This window comes from Carassius carassius, chromosome 39 (assembly GCF_963082965.1).
Source record: "Carassius carassius chromosome 39, fCarCar2.1, whole genome shotgun sequence".
Taxonomy (NCBI): Eukaryota; Metazoa; Chordata; class Actinopteri; order Cypriniformes; family Cyprinidae; genus Carassius; species Carassius carassius.
This window is the reverse complement of record NC_081793.1, coordinates 7,420,945-7,447,296: the sequence shown is the minus strand read 5'-3', so window position 1 is coordinate 7,447,296 and position 26,352 is coordinate 7,420,945. Positions and strand designations below refer to the sequence as shown.

Below are 26,352 nucleotides of genomic sequence, written 5' to 3'. Positions count from 1 at the left end.
AGGTGCATGGACGCAGCGCTCGCTCCTCTCAGACTCAGAGGCATGTGAGTGCTGAACTATTTGGACGACTGGCTAATTCTGGCTCAATCACGAGCGGAGCTCGTGGAGCACAGGACCGTTTTACTCGATCACCCCGACAGACTCGGTCTCAGTGTCAACTGGGCGAAGAGTTCGCTAAACCCCAGTCAGACGGTACTGTTTTTGGGTTTAGCTCTGGACTCACGTTCCATGACGGCCCGGCTGTCACCACAGCGCGCGTTGAGCATGCAGCGCACGGCGAGTTCTCTCCGCTGCGGCGTGACTGTTTCGCTCAGAGAATGTCAGAGGATGCTGGGTCTCATGGCCTCAGCATCTCCGGTTGTGCAGCTGGGCCTGCTCCGCATGCGCCCCCTGCAGTTCTGGCTGAAAGCGCGGGTAACGCGCGGAGCGTGGGTATCTGGTCGACTGCGTCTCAAGGTCAATCAAGGCTGCGTTACAGCCCTTAAACCCTGGACAGCAAACGACTGGTACCAATCAGGTGTAAGCCTGGGGACTTCCTCGAAAGTGAAGATGGTGTCGACGGACGCCTCCACTTCGGGATGGGGAGCGCTGCTCGAGGGCAGACCGTCCTTTGGCCTGTGGTCAGAATGGGAAAAGCTCCTACATATCAACTGTCTGGAAATGCTGGCAGTGGAGAACGCGCTGACGCGCTTTTGTCCTTGAATCAAGGGCCACCACGTTTTAGTCCGTTCGGACAACATGTCTGTGGTGTCCTACATAAATCGCCAGGGCGGTCTCGGGTCCCGAAACCTGTACAGGCTGAAGGAACCCCTCCTGGTTTGGGCTCAGTGCAACTCGCGCTCGCTGAGGGCAGTTCATGTGCCTGGGCTACAGAATCTGGGTCCAGACAGGCTGTCCAGAAACAACATTCCCATGGGCGAATGGTCTCTACACACAGTCCTGCTGTTGTGGGAGAGATTTGGCAGGGTGGAGGTGGACCTCTTCGCGTCCCACGAAAACGCTCACTGCCCCGCGTTCTTTTCCAAGAACGAAAGCGCGCTGTCACAGAGATGGCCGTGCTGCCCGCTTTATGTTTTTCCTCCCGTCTCCCTCCTTCCGCAGGTGATAGAACGGGTGAGAGAAACGAGATGTTCAATTCTGCTTGTAGCACCTTTTTGGAAGAACCAACCATGGTTCCCAGATTTTATGCGGTTAACAGACATCGCCCCGTGGACAGTGCCATGGAGTAGGGACCTCCTCTCGCAGGCCCGGGGCTCGATTTGGCACCCTCAACCGGAGTTGTGGTCCCTCCATGTGTGGGCGCTCAACGGTTACCCGCTGATCTCTCAGTGGGAGTGCTAAATACCATCACTCAGGCTAGGGCTCCGTCGACGCGATGGCTGTATGCCTCGAAGTGGTCGGTGTTCTCCAGCTGGTGTACAGCTCGGGGATGTTCACCCCTTAGTTGTGAGGTGGCGGAGGTTCTCTCCTTCCTGCAAGAGCTGTTGGATAAGGGCAGAGCCCCATCCACGCTCAAAGTTTATGTGGCGGCCATCGCAGCGTTTTCTGAAACAGCGCTCGGTCAGTCAATAGGAAGGAACGATTTGGTCATCCGCTTCCTTAGAGGAGCTAGGAGGCTGAATCCTCCCAGACCTCTCTGTGAGTCCCTCGGGTGACTGTGCACTGTAAATCCTGGGCGTTGCTTCAGGTTTATTGGTGTGTGATCCCTGCGCGCACGGCGTTTTACATGGGGTTCCCGTAGCGTCTTAGCTAAGACGCAGTACGAGAGAACTCTCGTAAGAGAACGTACTCTGTTACTAACGTAACCTCGGTTCTCTCTAGAAGAGGGAACGAGTACTGCGTTCTCTGCCGTGCGTACGATTCACTCTGTTTCGCTTCGGCGATGAAATAAATCAGGTGAGTCAGCCTTTTCGAGCTCCTTTTATAGGGTTGGGCCACACCCGTTTCGGCGGGAAGTGGCATGATGGCCGCGAAGCGTCCTAATTGGTCTGATATTGCATCAGCCTGCGCTCGATAGGCTGTGCACTTGCTGCAGAACATAGGCCGTCTCGCCTATGGCTGTGTACTGCTGCAAATGCGCTTTACAAAAATTCAAAATTAAGGATAATTTTTTGCTTCAGTATTTCGTGAAAAGAGACTTTTCCCGTAGCGTCTTAGCTAAGACGCAGTACTCGTTCCCTCTTCTAGAGAGAACCGAGGTTACGTTAGTAACCGAGTACGTTACATGAGACAGGATATGGATTGTAAAGTTGTACTCTTTCTTTTAACTTCCCTTTGGATGTTTAGTCATGTTTATTTTGTGCTGAAGCTGGTATTAATATGGAGGATCGATCGGTGCATCTCTACTTTTCATGATAATTTTTATAATAAAAAAAATTACACACACTGGTTTATCACTAACAGTCTAGTGGTTTAGTTAGCAAACCTAAGCACAATAAACTAAAACGTCTCAGAGCTGTTTCTAAATTTAATCCTAAAAAAAAATGTATTAGAGAGATGAGTAAATGTCACTGCAATGCTGAGCTTCAGTGTTAATTTTGTCAGGAATTTTTGATTTAGTCTTGGTCTTTATCTTGACATGTAAATGCTTAATAGTCTTAGTCACATTTTAGTCATACGAGTCTTACATAGTTTTAGTCCACGAAAAGTCATTGCATTTTTGTTAACTTTTAGTCAAGCTGCAATTACCAACATTTATTTTGGTAGTTATTTTCGATATCTTCAAACAAAATGTGTCATTAATTCTCTCTTTAGACCAAATCAATTAAGTTTATGATTATATATATATATATATTAGGGATGCACCGGTTGACATGCCATAAATCTGTTTTTGGTGTTTTTTCGGCCAATTTTTCCGGAAGTGCGTCCGCGTGCACATACTACATTGTAATCATTCGCTATGTTATTTGTGTGGAAGTATTTTGAAATCTGTCTGCAGGACATGGGCAGCCGTTCAACACTGCAAATGCAGAGCTACATGTCTGAGGCACAGATAGCAGGAAGCGATCAGCCATTGTTGTACTGGCGCACAAATAAGAGCCCCTTTCCTGCGCGCACTGAAGCTGCGCGAGCGTATACTGTACCGGTCTGCTCCCTGAACACGAGTAGACCGTGAAGAGATGTTCAGCTCAACTTCTCACGTGTTGGATGAGAAATGAAACTGACTAAACTGTGACAAAACGGAAATGTTTTTTTTTTTTTTTGTAAATTAGAACTTGCATACACATTTGAAAAGCCAGAAGTAAACATCAGTTCTGTATAGGATGATTATTTTTATTTTACCTTAAAATTAAAATCGACTTGATTTAGAAATCACCTGCTGTACCACACTGAAAAAAAGTGTTTCATTCATCCAATTAAAAAAAATTAGGGAAATGATTCACATCTATATTTTTTTACTTGAGACAATAGTTATTTATTTTTCATTGGCTCAAGTAAAAAAATATAGATGTGATTCATTACCTTAATCATTACCTTAATTTTTTTTTTATTGGATGAATGAAACACTTTGCATCTTTGTTTTATTCGCACCAACATTATTTGATTTTAACATTTTGGAATAATGTGTTTATTTAGCATACTTTTATTTAGTCTCACTGGTAAAGACCTTTTTTTTTATTTAAAACCAAATTTAAAAACAAATACTGAATGCTGATTAAGAAACCTCTTATTGAATGTGTGTTGATTGTGTTGTTTGGACTGTAGAACTATGCAGTTATTGCCTTTAATTTCACTTGGTTACAGTTAATCTTTTCATTTAAGGTCAGTTCTATGTAGTTTCAATCCAATTCAAAAACAAAAGCTAAATGCTGATTTCTTTACCATCTATGTTTGTACTGAATGTAGGCTACTTACTGTGCAGTTACTGCCGTTAATTTCAGATGGTTATGGTTATTGTTTTCAATACCAAATAAACATCTTGTTTATGCACACTTTCCTTATTTCTTGCTTGTTGCTTAAAGATAAAAAAGTTGTACAAAACAAAAAAAATCGGTATCGGTATCGGCCAGTTTGCTTGTAAAAAAAAATCGGTATCGGCCATGAAAAATCATGATGGTGCATCCCATATATATATATATATATATATATATATATATATATATATATATATATATATATATATATATATATATATATATATATATATATATATATAGGGCTGTGCAATTAATCGAAATCGGAAAAAAAAAATTCGCGATTTGGAGTGTGCGCGATTTCTAAATTGCTTTATAGCACGATTTTCCGCAGCCCCGACCTCCCGAAGTATGTTATCTGAACCAATCAGGATGCAGCGCACCTAATGGGAGCGCGAGAACAGAGCACACTGGGCATATGCCTAACTCCAGGTTCACACACACTGTCTGTGATGCGTAGCCTTTTTTTTCGAGCCCATGTTAACGGATCAGAACGTTCACACTGCACACAGTAAAAAGATGAGAACAGAAAAGTTTATGAATAGAAAGGTGCGAAAATATTTAATATCTTGTGCGTGAGCACAGAGAGAGTTGTGAGTGCACAGGACACAGGTTGAGTGAGAGGAGACACGTTGTAAGGCAGCGTGTATCTGAGCCTTATACAGTCTATGATCTGAGCACGCGCATCTGGTGCAAAGGAAATCTGCGTGCGAGCAGATAGGTACTCGCTCGTGCATTATTTTAATGTGCTTTCACGTTACAATAACGCGCTCTCGTTGCTGCTTCTGAACCGCGTACACATAACTTACTGTATATGCACTGCAGACGGAGTACATGTGAACCTTGGGCAATAAATATATTGGGCAAAACATGTAACACCTGAGGCACCGCTACAGTGAGCTTTATGACCGATGCATGGCGCGCAAAAAATAAAAAATAAAATAAATAAAAAAATCCCTGAACACAGGTTTTATTTTATTTTTTAATTATAATTTTTTGCCATATGTCTAGATTTTGTTTGACATCTTTACTTCGTGATTATTTTGACTTAAGTCCGTTCTAGAGACATGTTACAACTTTTTGATAAAGCTCTCACTGGTTTTCTTTTGGAAATATATGTGTTTCAAATTTATACTGAATGCATTTATGACTGTAAATCATGCCTGTGTGCGTCAAAATCGTGATTAAAATCGAAATCGCTAAATTGATCAAAAAATCGTGATAGGTTTTTTTTTTCCCATATCGCACAGCCCTAATATATTTTTTTTTTTTTTTTTTTTTAAGAAGCAGGATAAGATGATAAGAAAAATACAAAAGAGATACAAATTAAACTCATTTTTCAGATACAGTAGGTTTACTATTTAACATTTTGTTGGTTAACGGTGATGACACATAGGTAGGAATGCTGTCCCATTAAGACAGAGGGCATGCAATACGGACACGTTCAGTTTTCACTCACCAGTTCATGTTCACTTCATCCAAAAACGGTATTTACATGAGATATTCTACACGATAGACATTTGGACTGCTGTGTGTGTATTTGAGCACTGTATATGAGAACATTTTTCGTTCATCTTCATCTTTGTTAACGAAAATAACACTGCTGAGCTTTGAACCAATTCAAACACCTCTCATACTTCACAACTGTCATGAATAAAAACAGCCCTCTTTATTCTTCTTGTAACTTCAATTGCAAACACAAACAAAATAACGAACTTGTGAATATGTGAACGGCCCCTTAAAAGACAGCGCGGCGCGAGACAACAGTCACAAACCACCGAGCTACCCCAAATCAGCTCCAGATCTCTGGAAACCATGCTAAACCATAGCAGAACCCTGAGTACATTTTATGGTTTGTGATGCTAAAGAACATTTCATGACGTCTCAGACAACTGTACATTTGTGGCTACTGTGGTTTAATTATAAACGCTATCGTAAACTCATATTAACCATAGTAAAATAATTTTCTTTGCCTCTATTTTTGTATACTGTAAAAACTTCAACCACATTGGTTGAAAATGAACAAAAAGGTTAAAATATTATATTAGAAGTTGTACTTATATTTTTTTGTAAAGTTATCCAAAGTGTTCATTAGCTAATCAAAAAAAAGAACATTAATTATTTATTGTAAAAAAAATAATCGTTAGATAAGTCGACAGAAAAAATAATCGTTAGTTGCAGCTCTAAATCTCAGTTTTGAAAAATTTCTTCCTTTATGGTAACATTTGAGCTGTAATGTCATTAAAATCAGTCTTCTAGAAGATGTGGCCTAATGGTTAGAGGGTCGGACACCCACAATACCCACAACTGAGGTGAGACCATTAAGCAAGGCACTGAACCCCCAACTGCTCCCCGTGCCCCACATCAAAAATGGCTGCCCACTGCTCCGGGTGTGTGTTCACATTGAGAGATCAGTACTCACTTCTGTGTGTGTGTGTGCACTTGCATGGGAAAAATGCAGAGAATAAATTCTGAGCATGGGTTACCATACTTGGCCACATCAAGTCACTTTCACTTTTCACTTTCAATAAGCAGGGATGGGCAGTATTTCAGATACATGTTTTTAAAATACGTATTTGAAATACAAAACCTTATTTGTATTTTGCATTTAAAAGCCTTCTAAAAAACAAAAGTATTTTGTATTTAAATACATTCAAGATGAGTATTTTAAAATTTTCAAAATACATATATATTTTGTGCCAGTCAACCTCTTTATAAGGGTGCTGATTTCATTCATCAACTAGTTCAGACATGGATGTCATGGTCAACTGTACTTGTTGATTAAAGTTAAAATAATGCATCATTCAGATTTGCCTTCAGTTAACATAAAAGAAGAAAAGAGCACCAAATAGTGTTAGCCAATGAGTTTTGACAGTTAATCGGTTGTTTGTTTTTTTATCAGCTAGCTTGACAAATGTGTGTAAAACATTACTGCATGTTAGGGCTTGGTGATATGACAATGCATTACATATTGTGCCGATCAATGTAAATGTGAAAAAGTCTAATTTAAATCTGTTTATAATATAAAGAGATCAAGTCTCTAAATAAACTCAGAATATTTGGACTTAAACAGCAAGGAAGAGAAGATGACAAATTTCATTTTTGGGTGAACCATCCCTTTAATTTTTCCATTTTCCAGATCTGTTTTGATATGGTGATCAAGGGAACCATGGAGTTCCAATATGTAGAGTCATCGATAAGTACGCCATTCACAATCTAATTCCCCGATAATGTCAACACTGTGATGCCATCAAAACATTGCTCTGTTTGAGCATTTATATGATTAAAGTTCAATCATGACTTAATCAATCATAACCCCAGAGAAGCCTGTGTGCACATACAGCAGCCACAGGAACATTCGTAATAACGGCTGAGCTGTCAGCGGGGTTGAGCAACATAACTGCATTACTGTCATTACAGATAAAGGTCATGCTGCAGACAACAGTGTGATGCCCGTTCCACCCTCTGCCTTCACCACACTTCCGTTAGTGGAAATAAAAAAAATAAAATAGAATAAAATAAAAAAAATAATCAAACGCCTATATCATTTCTTTACATGTTGGCAGTAGGGCAATATTTACATTAGTGAAGTGGGCAAAACAACCTTTTGATTCTAAATGACATGACACAGTACAACACGCTCCAGAACCAATACTTGCACCACAAATCATCAGCTCAACAATGGGAAAAATGTATAAAAAAGGAGACTCACCTTCTTAGGTCCACTGAAGATCTTCCTGCTGCTCTCCTTGGCTGTCTCCTGAGCTCTGACCTGAGGTTTCCTTACTGTCTCAGAGGGAATGAGGAGTTCTGGGAACTCTAGAGGATCTGTAAAACCACAAACAATTTTCCATTTTGAGATTCAAATCATCAATTTTTTTTTTTTTTTTTACACCTGGCATCCCCCGCAAAATGGTCTTCATTCATGCTTGAATATAGCCGCTTTTTTATTATTGGGCCGAATGGTTCTAAGGACTGTCAGGAACGGTTACAGTTGTCTTTTTTTCTGTAATTGAACATAGTAAATATCAGAAATTCCCAAAAACAGAACTATCTGATCATCATCCACACATCACTGTTTATATTACACTTGACTGGGAATGACTGACGCACTTGTATTGCATTCCAAAGAGCTTCGTTATAAGCACCACAGTGGAAATTGAAACCGCATCCGTGCTGATTGGCCTGGATCGACACAGAATAGAACAGTTAAGCAAGGAGAACCATTTGGCCTGATAGTGGAAATGCGACTTATGAATCGCCCATGAGTGAACGTCATGATTCAGTTCATCTGGAAGTAGAGACAAAAACGCTGATGACCTCAGCTGTGTGGGAGCCCTTTATATTGCGCGAGGACAAAAAGGAAGTGTCAGATGTGCGATTTGAAACTGACCTACAACAGCAGATCAAGTTCGAAAGGTTCTGAGTTCTGTAAGCAGTACGCCTATAGTATATAGTGTAAAAAAAAACAAACAAAAAAAACCCTGCTTTTATCCGCCATGTTAATCAGCAATTCTACACATGATAAAAAAAGTACACTTAATTTGCTTGGAAAATACTTTCGAATACGACAGCCATTAAAATATACAAATTAAAAACGTTCAGTAGCCCATCCTAATAATAATCATTTGTCTATATGTATAGTATTGCTCTTTAACAGGCCTGTGTGGTTTAGATCACTAGTGCAGTGTCCAGTTCTCTGCAGTTTATTGATTCTGAACGTGTCGCGAGTTCATATTGCACCAAAATGTGACACTGCACTCCCTTGTTTTCACAGCAACATACCTGGATCGCGTTAAGTAGACTGGATGAACGGTTCTTGACATAATAAAAATGCTAACAGAAAGACAGATAAACAGAGATTCTTGACTTTATTAGAGAGAAGAATATGTTTAGCCCCCTTTCTCTGAATATTTGGTTGATTATAATTACCAAAGCTTCGAAGTTCAAAAAATAGTATTCAGACCAGTCCTACTTGAGTCATAGATAAATATTTGAAATTACACAAAAAATAAAATAAAATAATAATTTAAAAAAATTGCGAAATAACAGTTGAATGTTAAAAAAAAAGTGTCACCAAAATTGAAATATTTGACAATTGACCAACAAATAAACTAACTAACAAATATATAAATCAATTACTAATAAATAGATAAAAGCTAACAAGAAAATATCTAAATAAATATACACTTTTTTTGGAAAAATGTGCTTAACGGTAAAAAAAAAAAAAAAAAAAAAAAAAGAAAAAACTTATTTTCCTCTATGCAAAAGGTAAAAAAAAAAAAACCTCTGTGCAGATTTATTGTGGATTTATACAGGTACTGCAACGTAAACAGAGACCATAGCTAATGTGTTGTGTGTAAATACTGACCGTTTTCAAGGCTGTGACTGTGAACGGCAGGGTGACTGCTCTGTGAGCTTTGCATCACTCTGGTTTGAGGAGTGCCAACATTAGTCGCTGTATGCAACAGTGGCACTGCTACACCTGCTGCAGCCTTCCGCTTGACTTTCCTTCTTTCAGAGGAACCCTCTTCTTCCTCACTGTCACTCTGTTCATCAAAGCCGAAGTATTTGATCCTGTAGTTAGAGCTTCCTGAAGCGAAATCGTCATCCTCTGCCACAGCATCAGTCTCATCAAACCCAAAGAGTTCCAGCTTACTGCTCTTCATTTGGCTCTGTGTGGGTCTGGATTGACTAGAAAGCCAACAGACAAACAGTCTGAATCTCACACAAGTAGACTTCAAATCAAACGAATGAGGCAGAGTGAGCAAAATCAATGAGTTCTGAATTTTACAGAATTACAAGCAGCTCTGAGGATTTTATCACATTATCTACGTATACTTGATCAGTTGGTGTCTCCCAATTAGCACTGGTTAAGCAAAAAAAAAAAACATTCCAACAATGTCAAATAATTGTATTTGTTAAGTAGGGGTGTCATGACAGACAGATTTTCATAGGGGTTCTCTCAGAGCCACTTCAATGAGGTGTAGAAGTTTGAAACAAGGCGCAATCAAATATTTTCTAAGATCATGAATTTGATGTTGGTGTTTGCATCTCATTTTTAAGTCGTTGAGATTTGGACAAGAAAAACTAAAACACTACAAGACAAAATTCAATTTTACAGAGTACAAAAGAGACCTAAAAAGAGACTACTGTCCAAAAATAGTATGAAGTATTGTCAATATAAATGCAGCATGTTTTTCCATGCAACTATTACCTGAAAGGTTTGCTTTCGGCTTCGGTTTTCTTCCTTAGTCTTCCTGCATCTCCTGGACCAGCTACTGGGGCGCTGGATGTGTACTCCTCCATACTCCGGTCCATAGAGCCCTGGAAGGTGACGTTAAACATGGAAACACAAGATGGATGTAGCACTGTAAAGTCTCTCGTCCGACCTCGGTTTGTTTTCTCAGCCCCGCTGTTCTCCAACACTTCCGTGGAGCTATGACTGGAAACGCTTCCATCGGGTCCACCAGACTGTTTGCCTTTATTGGGTCTGCAGTATGTTCTGCAGTTGGATGCCCTGAGCACAGACTGAGAATGGTCCTCACTTTCAGACGGCTCAACGGGAACATTAAAGTCCCTTTGGCCAAACTCATCTAAGCGAGTCTCAGTGGAGGATTTGCCCTGAATGTTGCTGCGACTGTAACTACTTGATGCCCACACAGCAGATGGAGGATCTTTAAGTCCGGTGGAAAGGGATGTGGAGCGTGCTCCCAGACCGACCACAGCGCTCCAGGCATCGTAAGAATCCTTGTCCTCTGTTTTTTCAGACTTTAACGTGGCGGTCTGGGCGAGAGGTCTCGTGTCGCTTTCAGAAGGGTTTTTGTACCATGAGTAGCTGTGGTGGTCTGTGCTCTCGATTGACCAACTCTGGGTTTTTCCTACAGAAAAGGAAGTCAAACATCAATCAGATGTAACAGAGCTCTTGACCAGTCATGTTCCTAAATCAACACCAAGTATATTACAGAAAAATAGCTACATTAATAAACAAGTCTAATGTTGAACTTTCAGCAAAGATCATTTAGCTAAGCAAAATCCTTTTGTAAATAGATATAACTAGTAAAGTTGCATTGCCTCATTTGTTTGTGTCTCTGGCCAAAATGTATGGAGCTAATATTATGACAAAATGATTTGAATTTGAATTGTGTAAATTTGAATTATTTGCAAGTGTAATCTAATAAAATTGAATTTTAGGTAGTAGTTTAAATAGTTCTGAATTTGATTTTTTTAAACGAATATTGAACATTATAAATTTAACAAATTTAAATGTTTTTATGGCTGAATTTTATAGACATGTATTTTCAAACAGCTAGTTTTTTTGTTCTGAATTCTTATACTGATTCAAGTTTTCAAGATGAAGAAATTCAGAACTTCAAATTCAGTTTTCTAAAATTCAATGTCAAAAATTCAAACTCAAAAATTCAGATCTTACAGAAAGTAGGTCACAGGTCATCCACAGGGAAGAGTAGATGATCTCAGAAAAGTCGAACAGAGCATTTTGGCCAATTGGGGACTTCCAGCGCAAACATGGTGGTGGTTCAAGAGGTTGCCACTCTCTGACTCTGATCATGAATCACCCGGAGGTAGGTGATTCTTAAACATGAATGATTTTGTGTTTATATGTTAGGTTAGCGTTCTCAGCACGTGAGGCGTTTGTCTAAGCGGTCTCTGGTGTTTGTTTTAAAGTATATTTTGTGGCTCCTGCCAGTCAGTTGAAGATTGAACTCCCTCTCAAAAATGATTAGAACGCCACCGTGTCTACTAGGCCTAAGTTACACAGACAGGACGCGAGCGGTGCGACGCAACACAGTGCTTGAAGCGACTGTTGCAAAGAGCTGGGACTAGGTCAGAAATAGGATGGGGAATCCGTGTGCTGTTGGGGTTTTAACGGGTCGCATCGCACCGTTCGCGTCCGGTGTTGTTCCCGTGGGTGGAGTTTACATGAATATACATTTGTTCCCTAATCAGTGCACGCTCCTCAAATCGCTACTTGGATTATTTTGAACAGGTAACGAAGTGTCAATGTTAAGCACTGAAGCATTGTAACGGTGTCAAAACAATGCAGTTTGTGTAATATTAATCGTCTATAAGCTGATTTGCTTGATTGATTGCAGGCACACAGAAAAAAATAAGCGAATAACCTATGCTAACCTTGGAATATATAGTTTCTTAATCGTATTTTTTATGTGTTTAGCTTTTTATACATTTCATTTGTGGGGCATTAATTCATTAATTGCTGTTTGAATAGTATGATTAGTTAAGTTAGGCAACTGGTGACTATTACTGCAGTGTATTCACGACAATGCTTGAAACAAATATATATATGCCGCCTAATAAATATAGCTATAGGCTAGCTATCCTGTGTCATTTAAAAAAAGTTTAGTTTGTATGTAGCCAGTGTTTCTGTTACCTAAATAAGTCACATACATAGGCTACTGAAAACAATTTTCTTGCAGTGAAAATGTTAATATTGTAATCAATCTAATTTGTAATTGGTTATATAAAACGGTGCATAAACCTTAAAGTAGTGTTCTGATGCAGTCTTCTTGGACATAGGTCAGCAGCTACTCCAAGAATATTATTTTTACGTTTGGAAAAGAAATCATGTGTCTCATCATCACCAATGTTATAATATGACTTTGATTTGCTTTTGTGATGTTTCCACATATATTGATCACCATGTAAAGTCACTGTCTGTTTCAGACTGGACGAGAGAGTCACTGGTACAGTAGCCGATTATTGTATGAACTGGACATACATGGAGGCTGTTCTCATCGAGAGACAATAAATATCTCAGACGCTCACCTAATTTTGCATTGCTTCATTCCATGCTTACTTTCACACAACTTTCCTTGTCTTTTCGATTTGAGTTATATTCATAAAGCAATTACTTCTGTACTTGTCATAGTAACATTTAATGAATGTGATCTACAATATCATTTTTTTTAGTATAATTTTAAACAGTAAACATACTTAAAGAACTTGTTATTTGTTAACCTGCATGCCATGTTACTATTAATACACATCAGAGAACTATCAACATTAAAGAGTGTTGTTAAATTATTGAAATATTCACTTAATTTCGGTAAGCGACAGGAGAACAGAGTTTGGCTGACAAAGAAACATTTGGGTTTCATTGTATGTAATAGTTGTGAAATGTGAAAAACAATTTTGAATAAGATGTTCAAATGTTAAAAATTATTTACACAATGGATCACTATTCACTATTCTTAAACATGACATGATGAAGTTGTTTTTCAGTGCCTATGGTCAAAGAACAGACACAATGTATGCAATGTATGCTTATGATATTCATTATTATTAGTAGTAGTTCTTTCTCAGGTTGTCTAAACTGTTAAGCTCTGTATTTGACTTAACTCATGCAATGCAATAAAGAAAAATGTGTCCATTTTAAAAAGACTGTTCATTTAAATATAAATTCATTAAAGGTGCGCCTTATAGTGCGGAAAATATGGTATACAAATTGTACTAGTCTCTCTCCAATGACAACCGGGAAGTCTAATCAAAGCAAACTATTAAAAACAAAGCCCAACAAATGAAATCTATAAAAAGCGAAATACACCAAACAGTAAAAACTGTATTAGATAAATAGGTTAAATTAGCTTATTGATTGTTTTTCTGTGTGTCTGTAATCAATCAAGCAAAACATGAAAGACAATTTATCATATTACACAAACTATCCATTGTTTTGGCACTGTTGCAGTTAATGCTAATTAACGCTTAACATTGACACTTCGTTACCTGTTCAAAATAATCCATTAAAACAAATAGAGTTTTGACGAGCGTGCACTGATATTTTCAGTTCCATTCGTTTGCACGTTGTTTCAAGGACGCGCCCATAATTAGGTAACTAATGAATATTCATGTTAACTCCACCCAAGGGAACAGTTTTTCACAGGAACCAAATATTACACAACACCGGGCGATTCATGATCAGAGTCAAAGAGTGGCAACCTCTTGAACCACCACCACGTTCGCGCTGGAAATCTTACGCAGTCCCCAATTGGCCAAAATGCTCTGTTCGACTTTTCGGAGATCATCTACTCTTCCCTGTGGATGACCTGTGACCTACTTTCTGTAAGATCTGAATTTTTGAGTTTGAATTTTTGACATTGAATTTTAGAAAAATGAATTTGAAGTTACGAATTTCTTCATCTTGAAAACTTCGAATCTGAATTTTAAATTTTAAACTGAATATTTGCAGTATAAGAATTCAGAACAAAAAAACTAGCTGTTTGAAAATACATGTCTATAAAATTCATCTATAAAAACATTTCAATTTGTTACATTTCAAATGTTAAATATTCGTTTAAAAAAAATCTAATTCAGAACTATTTAAACTACCACCTAAAATTCAATTTTGTTATATTACACTTGCAAATAATTCAAATTTACACAATTCAAATTCAGATCATTTTGTCATAATATTAGCTCCAGAAAAATGACTATTATGACTCCACGATAGTGGTTACGACTGATTTGAAAATGTATTCTAAACTATTGCTATTTCATGCAAGCACACATAGGGAACGTCAATTCAATTAGAAGAGTTCGTTTTACTTCATCTAGTTTTCTTGATTTACTGTATTTATCATATACATTTCCACACTCTCTACATTATATAAATTGGCAAAACTTAAAACCTTCTCTCAAAAAGCTAAAACAGTAAAATTCAGTGGTTGCATAAGTGCATTTGTTCAGCAACCACAAATGCAAACAATAAAGTCGAGATTCATGTTTGGATTTATTATAGGTCATCACTAAGAAGCTCTGCACACAGATTTAGTCACAGGAAAAAACAAACAGCCTTGTGAAGAAATGCAGACTGGCTGTATTACACTTTCCATTTAGCAGAAAATAATAATGCTGATCTCTAAACTCCATGTATGTAGGTTTTTTCAAATCATTAGGGTTTCTTTTTTTTTCCAGAGCACATTTGCCAGGTTGTTGTGATGAAGTAAAATAGAAAAATGTATCCATTTAAGAGTTAAAAAAAAAAAACCTCTAAATCTTTTGACATCTGGCAGCCCAACTCTTGAAATCTTATGGAGGTTTGGTACCAATGCAAGAAAACCTGGGTGAACCTAAGTGAAAACCCTGATCAAAATGAAAATATGATTAATCATTGAGCGTTAAACTATATATTCTGAAAACATGAAAGCCAACACAAGTTTTATGCAAAATAAAAACTCCCCCTAAATCACTAATTTTACTGGAGTTAGAAGTTCTACACATTTTCTATAGGTTTAAAACTAGTGAACCAAGTGTCAAAGACAGACTTAGTCCATCAATTTTCTCTGATCTCTGATCCAGAGATTAGCCAAACACAGGCCAGAAGACGATATGAACACTTGTAGACATCAGAGCAATAATCACATGTCTGCAGTCATAACACTGTCTACATTATAGTCTAGCAGACAACACTCGCCATTTACCATTTTTCCATTACTGTACATATTCTCCATTACACAAATAACCACAATTAAGTATATCTATTGTGAACTAGAAGACAGGACAAAATTTAATGGCAGCTTTGGAGAAAGGTCCCCAACATACAATACCCCCATTGAGCTCCATGGCAAAGGAAGTCAGTTTTGCAGAAAGGCTGTTAGGCCTAAAAACCATCTATTACACAACGACACTTACACAATTTCGGTTATATCACCACGTTGGTAATTCAGAACATTACCCTATTCATTATAGTGTGAAGAGGTGAAAGACAAATTAGGCCATCACAATCACCTCAAACATCTTGACTTTTGTAAAACCTCATTCAAATGACCGTTAAATCGACATCGACGTTAAAAAACGACATCACTCTCCAAAGACTGAATTCTGTTCAAATCTTTGTTGAAAATGGGTTTATGTAACAGACCTATAAACACATCTGAATTAAAGTCTGTGTAATGTATAAAAACGTCAAGTCAGAGTACTCATACGAAGCATTTCGAATAGGGCAGCAGAAGGCATTCATTTTTTAAAAGGGGTTGGCAATGCAACAATGTTAAACAGTAGTGAACTATGCAAATGCTTAATAACATGATACAGCGATAAATCACAAGTAGACTGCACAATGAATCAAATTGTGATATGGAATAATGTCTGTGAAAATTAAAGTGCAGAAAGACTGCTTTTTAAATATTAAGTCAACATATTCTTTGTGCGTTTCACTATTTAATTTGATAAAACTCGTCATAGCACACGCACACAGGAACTAATAAGGTTTTCAAGACAATCGGTCAAAACAAAATTCGGTTTTTGGCAGAAACACACTTTTGGCAGAAACACACAATTCAAACTTGAATTGGGCAGAAACACATTACTATTATACAGTATAATGTATTTCAAGATAATAATACAATTTTTAAAGCTTTATATTTTCAGGAATAACACTATTTTTCTCCCATGATTTATAAAAAAATTGGTGTGCAGCACTTTGATTGGCAAAAAAGAAAAAAGTTAGTTTAATTTGATTACATTTTGAAAGATTAAATTGTCGGTGTATAATGCCTTCACTTGATTACCACCGATAATAACATTTTATTAAATCAGTGTTTCCAACCAGATTTTTTGTGAGCCTGTGGTAGGTGGACCTGGGTCCCTGTAGGGGGGTCCGGGGGCTTGCGCGACTGGAAGAAAATGTTGAACATTTTAAGGTTTAATTCAACTGTCTAGTGCACCTTGAGAGATCAAAATTAATGTAAACTCATTTTTACAGTGTAAAATTTAACTAAGAAAAAAGTTGGTGACTCAACTTTAACTCAACCTTAACTTTTTTTTACCTCAACTACCATTTTTGTTGTGATACAGCATTTTTGTCTAAATTCACACTGGTGTTTTAGGAAGACAAACAATTATAATAAGAATATTAATAATTTTATATTACACTGTGTTCAAAATTATTATGCAAGTGACGTATCACTAGGATTTCAGTACAATAAAGAGTCAGATTTTTGTTTGTGTTGTTTTTCACATCATTTCAGGTAACTGGTATCCATCTCAGACTGGTTTGGTCAATAGTTTGCCATGTCTTAAATAAATGGAAACACTACTTAAAGAGGTTGTTCCACATTATTAAGCTATTCACAGTTCTCATGAAATATGGTGAAGAAGAAAGATCTTTCTGAAGATGAAAAGTATGAAACAATGCAATGTCTTGCAAAAGGCATCAAAACAAACAATATTTTGAATTGTCGTTCCAAAACCCGTAAGACGAGTCAATCTTTTGTTCGTTATTTGCTCTGTGTTCACCTTCAGTTCTCTCTTCACAGCAGTTCAGTCAGTGTACTGAGTAAATGAATTACTCCGGGATTTTGGTTTGTTTGAACTCTGAGGGAGTGTCAGCCACATTAAAAAAGTTAACAGCTTAAGTCATTTGTGGATTAATGCGTTTTGGAGACGCGAACCATTTCAAACGATTCAATTCGATTTAGTGAACTAGTTCAAGAAGATCCGGTTACATCGAGTGATTCGTTCGCGAACCGGATATCACAAACTGCAGTGTTTTGAACTCTCTCGCAACAGACCTGGAAGAGAAAACAATGCTGAATAAAGTAGTAGTTGCTATTTTTGGACCAAAATGTATTTTCGATGTTTCAACAAATTCTAACTGACCCTCTGATGTCACATGGACTACTTTGAAGATGTTTTTATTACCTTTCATATTTTAAAATGTTGCACTCTACATATTTTAGTCTGGCATTATAGTTTCAGAAAGTGAATGTGTACAAGTGTACGCCACAGTAACACTGAAGTAAAAATAAATGATTCATTAGAATGAGATCATATGCTGCATTAAGCCACATCGGCATCACAATTCAAGGCTTATTCCTCACGTCTTCTTCCAAAAATGCTGAGATGAACTTGAATCAATCTTTGTAGACGGAGGTGATGTGGACATTTACATCTCAAGCATTGTTTCCCGTAGATGATTATCTTATATCGCGCGGACACATTATAGGCTCAGATGGGAAAGATTGTACCACGCGTTGGTTTCATACGGATTATTATATTTGTTTTTCGTCATGACTTAATTTAATAAACCCTTCAAGCTTTCTAGATATACTGAATTTCTCAGGTCATTGTTATTCATTTTAGTGACTAATTTCAGAAGATATTCACAGAGACAATGCAGAAAGCACACCCTATTTGTTTTATGCACTTTACAAAAAAAAAAAAAAGTTTTGTAGATATTGGGAGTGTAGGCTATAAAAAATAATAGGCTACTCATGTATTTTTTCATTATTAAATTAATGAAAGAACTAGGAGTTTCTCTTTGTAGTGTATTTTCTAGGTTTGATAACTTGAAAAGTAAACTTCAAAGTAAAGTAATTAGTAATCTGATTACTTTTTAAATGCAGAAATCAGTAATGTAATCAAATTACAATTTTAAAGAATTAGTAATTTGTGGTGAATTACTTTTTTTGAGTAACTTACCCAACACTGCTCATGAGTGACAGGTTGCCCAGTGTGCAGGTCATGAGGAATAAGATGTGATAAAGGAGACGGGATGTTACTTTTTTATTTTTAAATTAAAGATTACAAAAGGCACATAATTAAAACATAGCAATAATAAAAGTAAATAAATAATACTGTGTCTAATAAATACTCCAACGTTCAATTAAAAAGTTGATTTCAGTGTGATTTTCAATATAAATTAAATTTGTAAAAAAAACCTCTCTCTCTCTCTCTCTCTATGGCAAACTTAAACACAATATCCCAGAGTAATTCATTTACTCAAACAGTACACTGACTGAACTGCTGTGAAAAAAGAACTGAAGATGAACACCGAGCCGAGCCAGATAATGACTCGTTCACGAGTCAAGAAGCGTTTCTGTCAGACGCGTCTGATTCGAGAACCGAAGAGCTGATGATACTGCGCATGTGTGATTCAGCATGAAGCAAACCGACACACAGAGCGTCTGAACCGAACTGATTCTTTTGGTGATTGATTCTAAACTGATTCTGTGCTAATGTTATGAGCGTGGGTAAACCGAAGGCTTGCAATAATCGCCAACGACGCCATTACGCCGAGCACAAAAGGACTGGTGAACCGTTTTCTTTAACCGGCATTTGCCTATCTAAAACTATAAAACGCTATAATACTTCATACACAGTTGACTTTGTTTAACAGTTCTCTCCAATTTATTAAACAGAGACAGTAACTTAAATATATGAAGACTGAGAATGGGAGCTCCTTCGCAGTAGTTCTTAGCAAAAAAGTCTTTCAGACATAAAAAAAAAAAATTCTAAATTAATTCGCCCAAAGCCACTACAACCATAACTATACCGATATTATAGTCCAAACCAACGCATCATAATATTTTGTTGATTCTAAGTGGGCTGCAGTTGTTGTTGTTGTTGTCTACTGCATCAAATGCTCAAGCTCTAAATGATAAAAAAAAGCCAAGTAAATAAAATAAGGTATCAAAATCTTGAAAAAATAAGCAACATTCCCTGGTCTTAAATGCTGGGGGGGCGTGTCTTCTGGTGGTGCTGAAACCACACTTGCGGGAAAGCTGCCATCTCTCTCATCTGTCAAATTCAAATAAATGTAAATAAGAAGAACAAGCCGTTTTGTAAATTATCGCCCAGGTATTATGCATTTACGTGACGAAGGCAAAGCTAGCTAGCAAATAGTAGGCTGTAGTAACTAACGATAATGACAGTAACTCACGATTAAGTGGTCAAACAACTTATGCTAATGCACTCTAAGTGTGTTCGACTTGAAGCAGAATGATCAGCGTATGATATCAAAGTACTGCAAGAGCTATTCGAAAGCAAGGAGCAGTCTGCTCTCTATACTGTAACTCTCACTGTACTTTGATGTCACACACTGATCGGTCTTCTTCGAGTTGAACACATCTCTTATTATAGTGTTATGGGAGAGGCCATGCTCAGTGGCTCCATTGTGTCACAGTGTCATAATTTTAGCCCGGCCAAAAAATACTAAACACGAAAATGGTGAACAGTCTAACTCCACAATTAAAGGTCCCGTTCTTCGTGATCCCATGTTTTAAACTTGAGTTAGTGTGTAATGTTGTTGTTAGAGTATAAATAATATCTGTAAAATTCTAAAGCTCAAAGTTCAATGCCAAGCGAGATATTTTATTTAACAGAATTCGCCTACAAAAAACGACCCGTTTGGACTACATCCCTCTAGTTCCTGCAGGAACTACGTCACTAAAACAGTTTTTGACTAACCTCCACCCACATCAATACACAAAAAAGGGGGCGTGGCTTTTTTTGCTCTCTGACAGAGAAGAGGATTAGCTGGGTTTGTGTTTGTCGCCATGTCGTCGAAACGCTGTTATTCTCATCTCGGAGTCCATCACCTTTGTTTGGGCTTCCCAGGGACGCTGTACTTTGAGATTAATGGTTACAATTTATGTTTAACTCGGTTCCCGAAAATTATAATCCACATGTAAAACTATGTGCAGCAGATTTTGCTGAGGACAGCGATCTTCCTCAATCTCAATCAGTTTAATGCCGGATTCGCACTAGAGGACTAATATCTGTAAATACAGGTCCTTCTCAAAAAATTAGCATATTGTGATAAAGTTCATTATTTTCCATAATGTAATGATAAAAATTAAACTTTCATATATTTTACATTCATTGCACACCAACTGAAATATTTCAGTTTTATTGTTTTATTGTTTTAATACTGATGATTTTGGCATACAGCTCATGAAAACCCAAAATTCCTATCTCAAAGAATTAGCATATTTCATCCGACCAATAAAAGAAAAGTGTTTTTAATACAAAAAAAAAGTCAACCTTCAAATAATTATGTTCAGTTATGCACTCAATACTTGGTCGGGAATCCTTTTGCAGAAATGACTGCTTCAATGTGGCGTGGCATGGAGGCAATCAGCCTGTGGCACTGCTGAGGTGTTATGGAGGCCCAGGATGCTTCGATAGCGGCCTTAAGCTCATCCAGAGTTTTGGGTCTTGCGTCTCTCAACTTTCTCTTAACAATATCCCACAGATTCTCTATGGGGTTCAGGTCTGGAGAGTTGGCAGCCCAATTGAGCACAGTAATACCATGGTCAGTAAACCATTTACCAGTGGTTTTGGCACTGTGAGCAGGTGCCAGGTCTTGCTGAAAAACGAAATCTTCATCTCCATAAAGTTTTTCAGCAGATGGAAGCATGAAATGCTCCAAAATCTCCTGATAGCTAGCTGCATTGACCCTGCCCTTGATAAAACACAGTGGACCAACACCAGCAGCGGACATGGCACCCCAGACCATCACTGACTGTGGGTACTTGACACTGGACTTCAGGTATTTTGGCATTTCCTTCTCCTCAGTCTTCCTCCAGACTCTGGCACCTTGATTTCCGAATGACATGCAAAATTTGTCCAAAAGTCCAGTGCTGCTTCTCTGTAGCCCAGGTCAGGCGCTTCTGCCGCTGTTTCTGGTTCAAAAGTGGCTTGACCTGGGGAATGCGGCATCTGTAGCCCATTTCCTGCACACGACTGTGCACGGTGGCTCTGGATGTTTCTACTCCAGACTCAGTCCACTGCTTCCGCAGGTCCCCCAAGGTCTGGAATCGGTCCTTCTCCACAATCTTCCTCAGGGTCCGGTCACCTCTTCTCATTGTGCAGCGTTTTTTGCCACACTTTCCCACTGAGGTGCCTTGATACAGCACGCTGGGAACAGCCTATTCGTTCAGAAATTTCTTTGTGTCTTACCCTCTTGCTTGAGGGTGTCAATGACGGACTTCTGGACAGCAGTCAGGTCGGCAGTCTTACCCATGATTGCGGTTTTGAGTAATGAACCAGGCTGGGAGTTTTTAAAAGCCTCAGGAATCTTTTGCAGGTGTTTAGAGTTAATTAGTTGATTCAGATTATTAGGTTAATAGCTCGTTTAGAGAACCTGTTCATGATATGCAAATTTTTTGAGATAGGAATTTTGGGTTTTCATGAGCTGTATGCCAAAATCAGTATCAGTATCAGTATAAAATCATCAGTATTAAAACAATAAAAAGACCTGAAATATTTCAGTTGGTGTGCAATGAATCTAAAATATATGAAAGTTTAATTTTTATCATTACATTAAGGAAAATAATGAACTTTATCACAATATGCTAATTTTTTGAGAAGGACCTGTATTAAGCCGGAACAGTCTATTTAAATATGAATCCTGCATGTTCCACGTGTCTATGTTAATGAATGGAGCAGAAGCACGTCTTCCTTTATCACACACACTAAAGCGCGCGTGACGCTCGTGGTGATTTCAGCGTCTGCTGTCTCACTAAATAAGACGTGAACACATGAACAACCATCTCCAGAACTGCTCTGACAGTCACTTCATGAGCATTGGACCGCTTGATTTGAGTAAAACTAGCGTCACATCACATACACAGAATTGTAAAGGTACGTCAACCCTTCAAAATAAAAGTCCAGTTTAGTTTAGTTTGCTTAATTTTCAATAATTAAAAGATAAATTAAATTAATGTTTTAGGTGTTTAATGTTTAATGTGCATCTCAGAAAATGCTTTATTTAAAACCCCAACTAAAAGGCACTTAATTCATCTGTCAACTTTATTGTCATCGTTCACAGTACAAGTACAGACAGAGAAACAATGGGTATTAATTAAATGTTTATTTTTGATGTATGCATTGCATTCTATGCATTTAAAAAATTAAAAAATTAAAATTCTGAAAAAGGAAACTTAGTTGTTCATTTTAAGAGACCCAGGAGTCTTATTTTCTCTTGCATAATTAATATTGCACTTTAATTAAGCAAAAACACATTTTATCCGATTACTCGATTAATCGATGGAATTTTTGGTAGAATACTGGATTACTAAAATATTCGATAGCTACAGCCCTTATTTGCACAAAGATTATTTTTTAAAAAGATGGAGCAGTTCCCTCTTTGTCTGGAGAAGGCGTTGTTTATGGATCACAACCGGTAAGTGCATTTTATTATTTAAGTTGGTGCATTTAACGGTTTCTGTAACTTATTACACAAAGGGCAACGCTGTTTAGCTTTGTTAACTAGATGTTAGGGCTGTGCAAAAAATCAAATGCGATTTTCATGCGCATCTCGTCAGTGATTATAAGTACATCTCCAGCAGTTTTCAAAACAAATCCTGCCCACTTGCTTCTCAAAACTAGTCCAATCGCGTTTCCAGGAGGGCAGCGCGCGTTCAGCTGCTGTCGAATCACAACACAGGAACCGCTGGCCCAATCAGAACTCGTTACGTATTTCTGAAGGAGGGACTTCATAGAACAAGGAAGTCATCAGCCCGTTCTTATGACAGTGAAAACAGCGGTATACAGATAGGTGAATTGTTTGAAAAATACTGTGTTTTTTTACATGCGAAACATGAACACATGTTATATTGCACACTGTAAACACAATCAAAGCCTCAAAAAAAAGCATGAAAAACGGGACCTTTAAGTACTACATATTTCAGTCTTTGTAATAGGGCTGTGCGATTAATCGAAATCAAAATAAAATCGCGATTTGAGTGTGCGCGATTTCTAAATCGCTTTATAGCACGATTTTCGGTGGCCCGGCCTCCCGCAGTAAGTTAACTGAACCAATCAGGATGCAGCACGCCTAAGTGGAGCGCGAGAACAGAGCAGACTGGGCATATGCCTAACTCCAGGTTCACACACTGTCTGTGATGCGTAGCCTTTTTTTTTTTTTCCTCGAACCCATGTTAACGGAGCAGAACGTTCACACTGCACGCAGTAAAAAGAGAAAAAGTTATAAATAGAAAGGTGCGAAAAGATTTAATATGATCTGCGCACGCGCATCTGGTTTTGTTAACAGAGCAAAGAAAATCTGCGTGCCAGCGGATAGATTCGCGCGCGCATGATTTTAATGTGCATTCTCCTTACAATAATGCACTCTCGTTGCTGCTTCTGAACAGTGTACACATAACTTACTGTATACGCACTGCAGACGGAGTACGTGTGAACCTTGGGCAATAAATATATTGGGCAAAACATATAACACCTGAGGCATCGCTACAGTAAGCTTTATCATCAATGCATGGCAAAAAATAAATAAATCCCTGACCACGGGTTTTATTTTATTTTATTATTATTATTTTTTGCCATATGTCTAGACATTTTGTTTGACATCTTTACTTAGTGATTATTTTGACTTATGTCTGTTCTAGAGACATGTTACAACTTTTTGATAAAGCTCTCATTGGTTCTCTTTCGGAAATATGTTTCAAATTTATACTGAATGCATTTATGACTGTAAAGCATGTCTGTGTGTCAAAATCGTGATTAAAATCGAAATCGCAAAATTGATCAAATCATGATAGGTTTTTTTTGTCCATATTGCACAGCCCTACTTTGTAACATGCTTCAGTAATGCATTTCTTACATTTGTGTTTAGAAAATTTAATTTTTTTAAAGAAAATTGTGAGAAAATCGTATCATGAAATCAGTATCATGACTTGCATCGTGAGCTGAATGAATCGTGACATCCCTATTCGTCAGCTGCAAAAACAAATATAAGTGATTCAAGCAATATCGTTCCTCTGTGTTTTTATTGTTATAGCTGTGGCATGGCCTTCTTTATTCTCATAAAATTAGAATGATTATTAAAACTATAATCTTATAGTTATTGTCCATGTACAAATTCCTCTTTGATTCAACGAGTTTTGTTTTGCTGTCTAGAGAACAATATGAACAAACATCTACTTTTTGCTAGATAATGGATTGATACAAGCAATATGCATAGGATCAACAAAAAGTGTCTTAGTGAGAGCCACTCATCAGCATGCATTATCATAAGAGACCCTTAGTGGTTACAGGCAAGGTGATGAGTTCTGTGTGCTGAGTTTCTAAATTAGATAAACAGCTCACAGGAGCCTGTCCAGATGCCTCGCTCCATCGCCGTCTAAGTGTTCTCTTCGTATTAACATTGCCGCTGACGGGTGTCAGTGTTCTGAAAACTTCACCTCATTGATTACTTAGTCAGCCAAATTATTTGCAAGACCCTGGAGGAGTACCGATTTGAAAAACCAATTATGCAGAAGAAATGTAAAATAGAGTTTGGGTCAATTAAAGATTTTAATTTCTTGGGCTGCTGGGAGCTCTAGGGTGTTGTTATAAGAGTCAGTCCACCGTATCCATTACTGTGATATTAAGCAGGGTCTTACACAAGTCTACAGCCTGTAGCGCTGCTGTCCTGAGCATTTACAGCACTCATGGCAGCAGATTCCCTCAAATAAGTTTTGTGACAAACATGAATGATTATTTTTTTTAAATAAAAAAATGATTGATGAGTCAGTTTATCTCTGGTCTGAACTGCTACAACCAACATCCCTACAGCAACATGCATGTGAAATTCCACCCACATTCACTTCAACATTTCTTTTCCCTCCTTACAACACAAATAGGAAACTGAAGTGTGACGGTTAGTTTTTTGCATTTTGTTGGGTATGAGCAGGAAGTTTTTTTCATATATCCACCCAAGCATGAGAATCCATTCGTATCTACAATGTCAAGCTAATTGTTTTAGGACAACTCAATGATTGATTTGCAACTTCTCATTCAGTTTACGTTGAAGAATTGAAGACTTGAAGACTTTACTGGTGCTGTATCACCTCTCTCTGTGCCTATTTTGTGCAGAGAAGCTGTGCATTCAGTTGGCCGTACCGCAGCAGACTCATCAATAAATGAGCACAAAACAGCTCTTCCAAGCATCTGTAACTTACTGACTGTTTGGGCTTATAAAATTGAACATCGTTCATCTGTTAGTATACAGTTTGTTTCTCAGATGCAGGAAGTGCGCTGCATGAGACAAACAAGTAATATAGCTAAAACCATCATATAGTCGCTGTTTAGTGTAGATGCATGTTGATTTTACAGATTATAAATCAGGATTTAAGGAGTAGAGTGACTCCTGGTTAACATGTAGTATTAATGGGTCATGTTTAGTCACTATTTATACTTGTTCTATGTATGACAACAGAAAATATGTAAACTGGAACGGCTTTATGGGGCATTCAGTTGCATTACAGTATGTGACAGTTCACAGAATAGATCTGAAGTGCCAAAACTTGTCTGACTGACACTATGATGCATTAATATGCAAATTAACGTGTGACATCACTTTGGTGATGATAATGTATATGCCAGGGATGCAACGATACCATTTTTTCAGAATTGATCCAATATCAAAAATTCTGAGTATCCGATACCAGTGCAGTTTTTGTTTTAATTCAATGTATAATTTTCATACTTCTCTGTTGACCTGATCGTCGCTCGTTTGAGTGTTAAATAGAGCTGGGTATCGATTCGGATGTCCCATTTCGATTTTGATTCTCAAGCTCTCGATTCGATTCTCCTTTTTTTTTTTATTACATTCAGTGAATATAGTTTTAATAAAAATTACTGATATTTCAAAAAAAAAAATAACAGTAAACATCAGTTT

The 26,352-nt window shown here is 37.7% G+C and overlaps 1 protein-coding gene across 1 annotated transcript in view; it reads right to left on the bottom strand.

Moving 5' to 3' along the window:
- Nucleotides 1-26,352, bottom strand: part of LOC132121321 (wings apart-like protein homolog) — an 89,421-nt gene that overhangs the window by 57,328 nt on the left and 5,741 nt on the right. The window contains exons 3-5 of the mRNA XM_059530613.1: nucleotides 10,132-10,795; nucleotides 9,286-9,608; nucleotides 7,627-7,742 (exon numbers count right to left, since the gene is read on the bottom strand). Of these exons, the coding sequence (XP_059386596.1) occupies nucleotides 7,627-7,742; nucleotides 9,286-9,608; nucleotides 10,132-10,795 (1,103 nt within the window). The remainder of the gene's footprint in view (nucleotides 1-7,626; nucleotides 7,743-9,285; nucleotides 9,609-10,131; nucleotides 10,796-26,352) is intronic.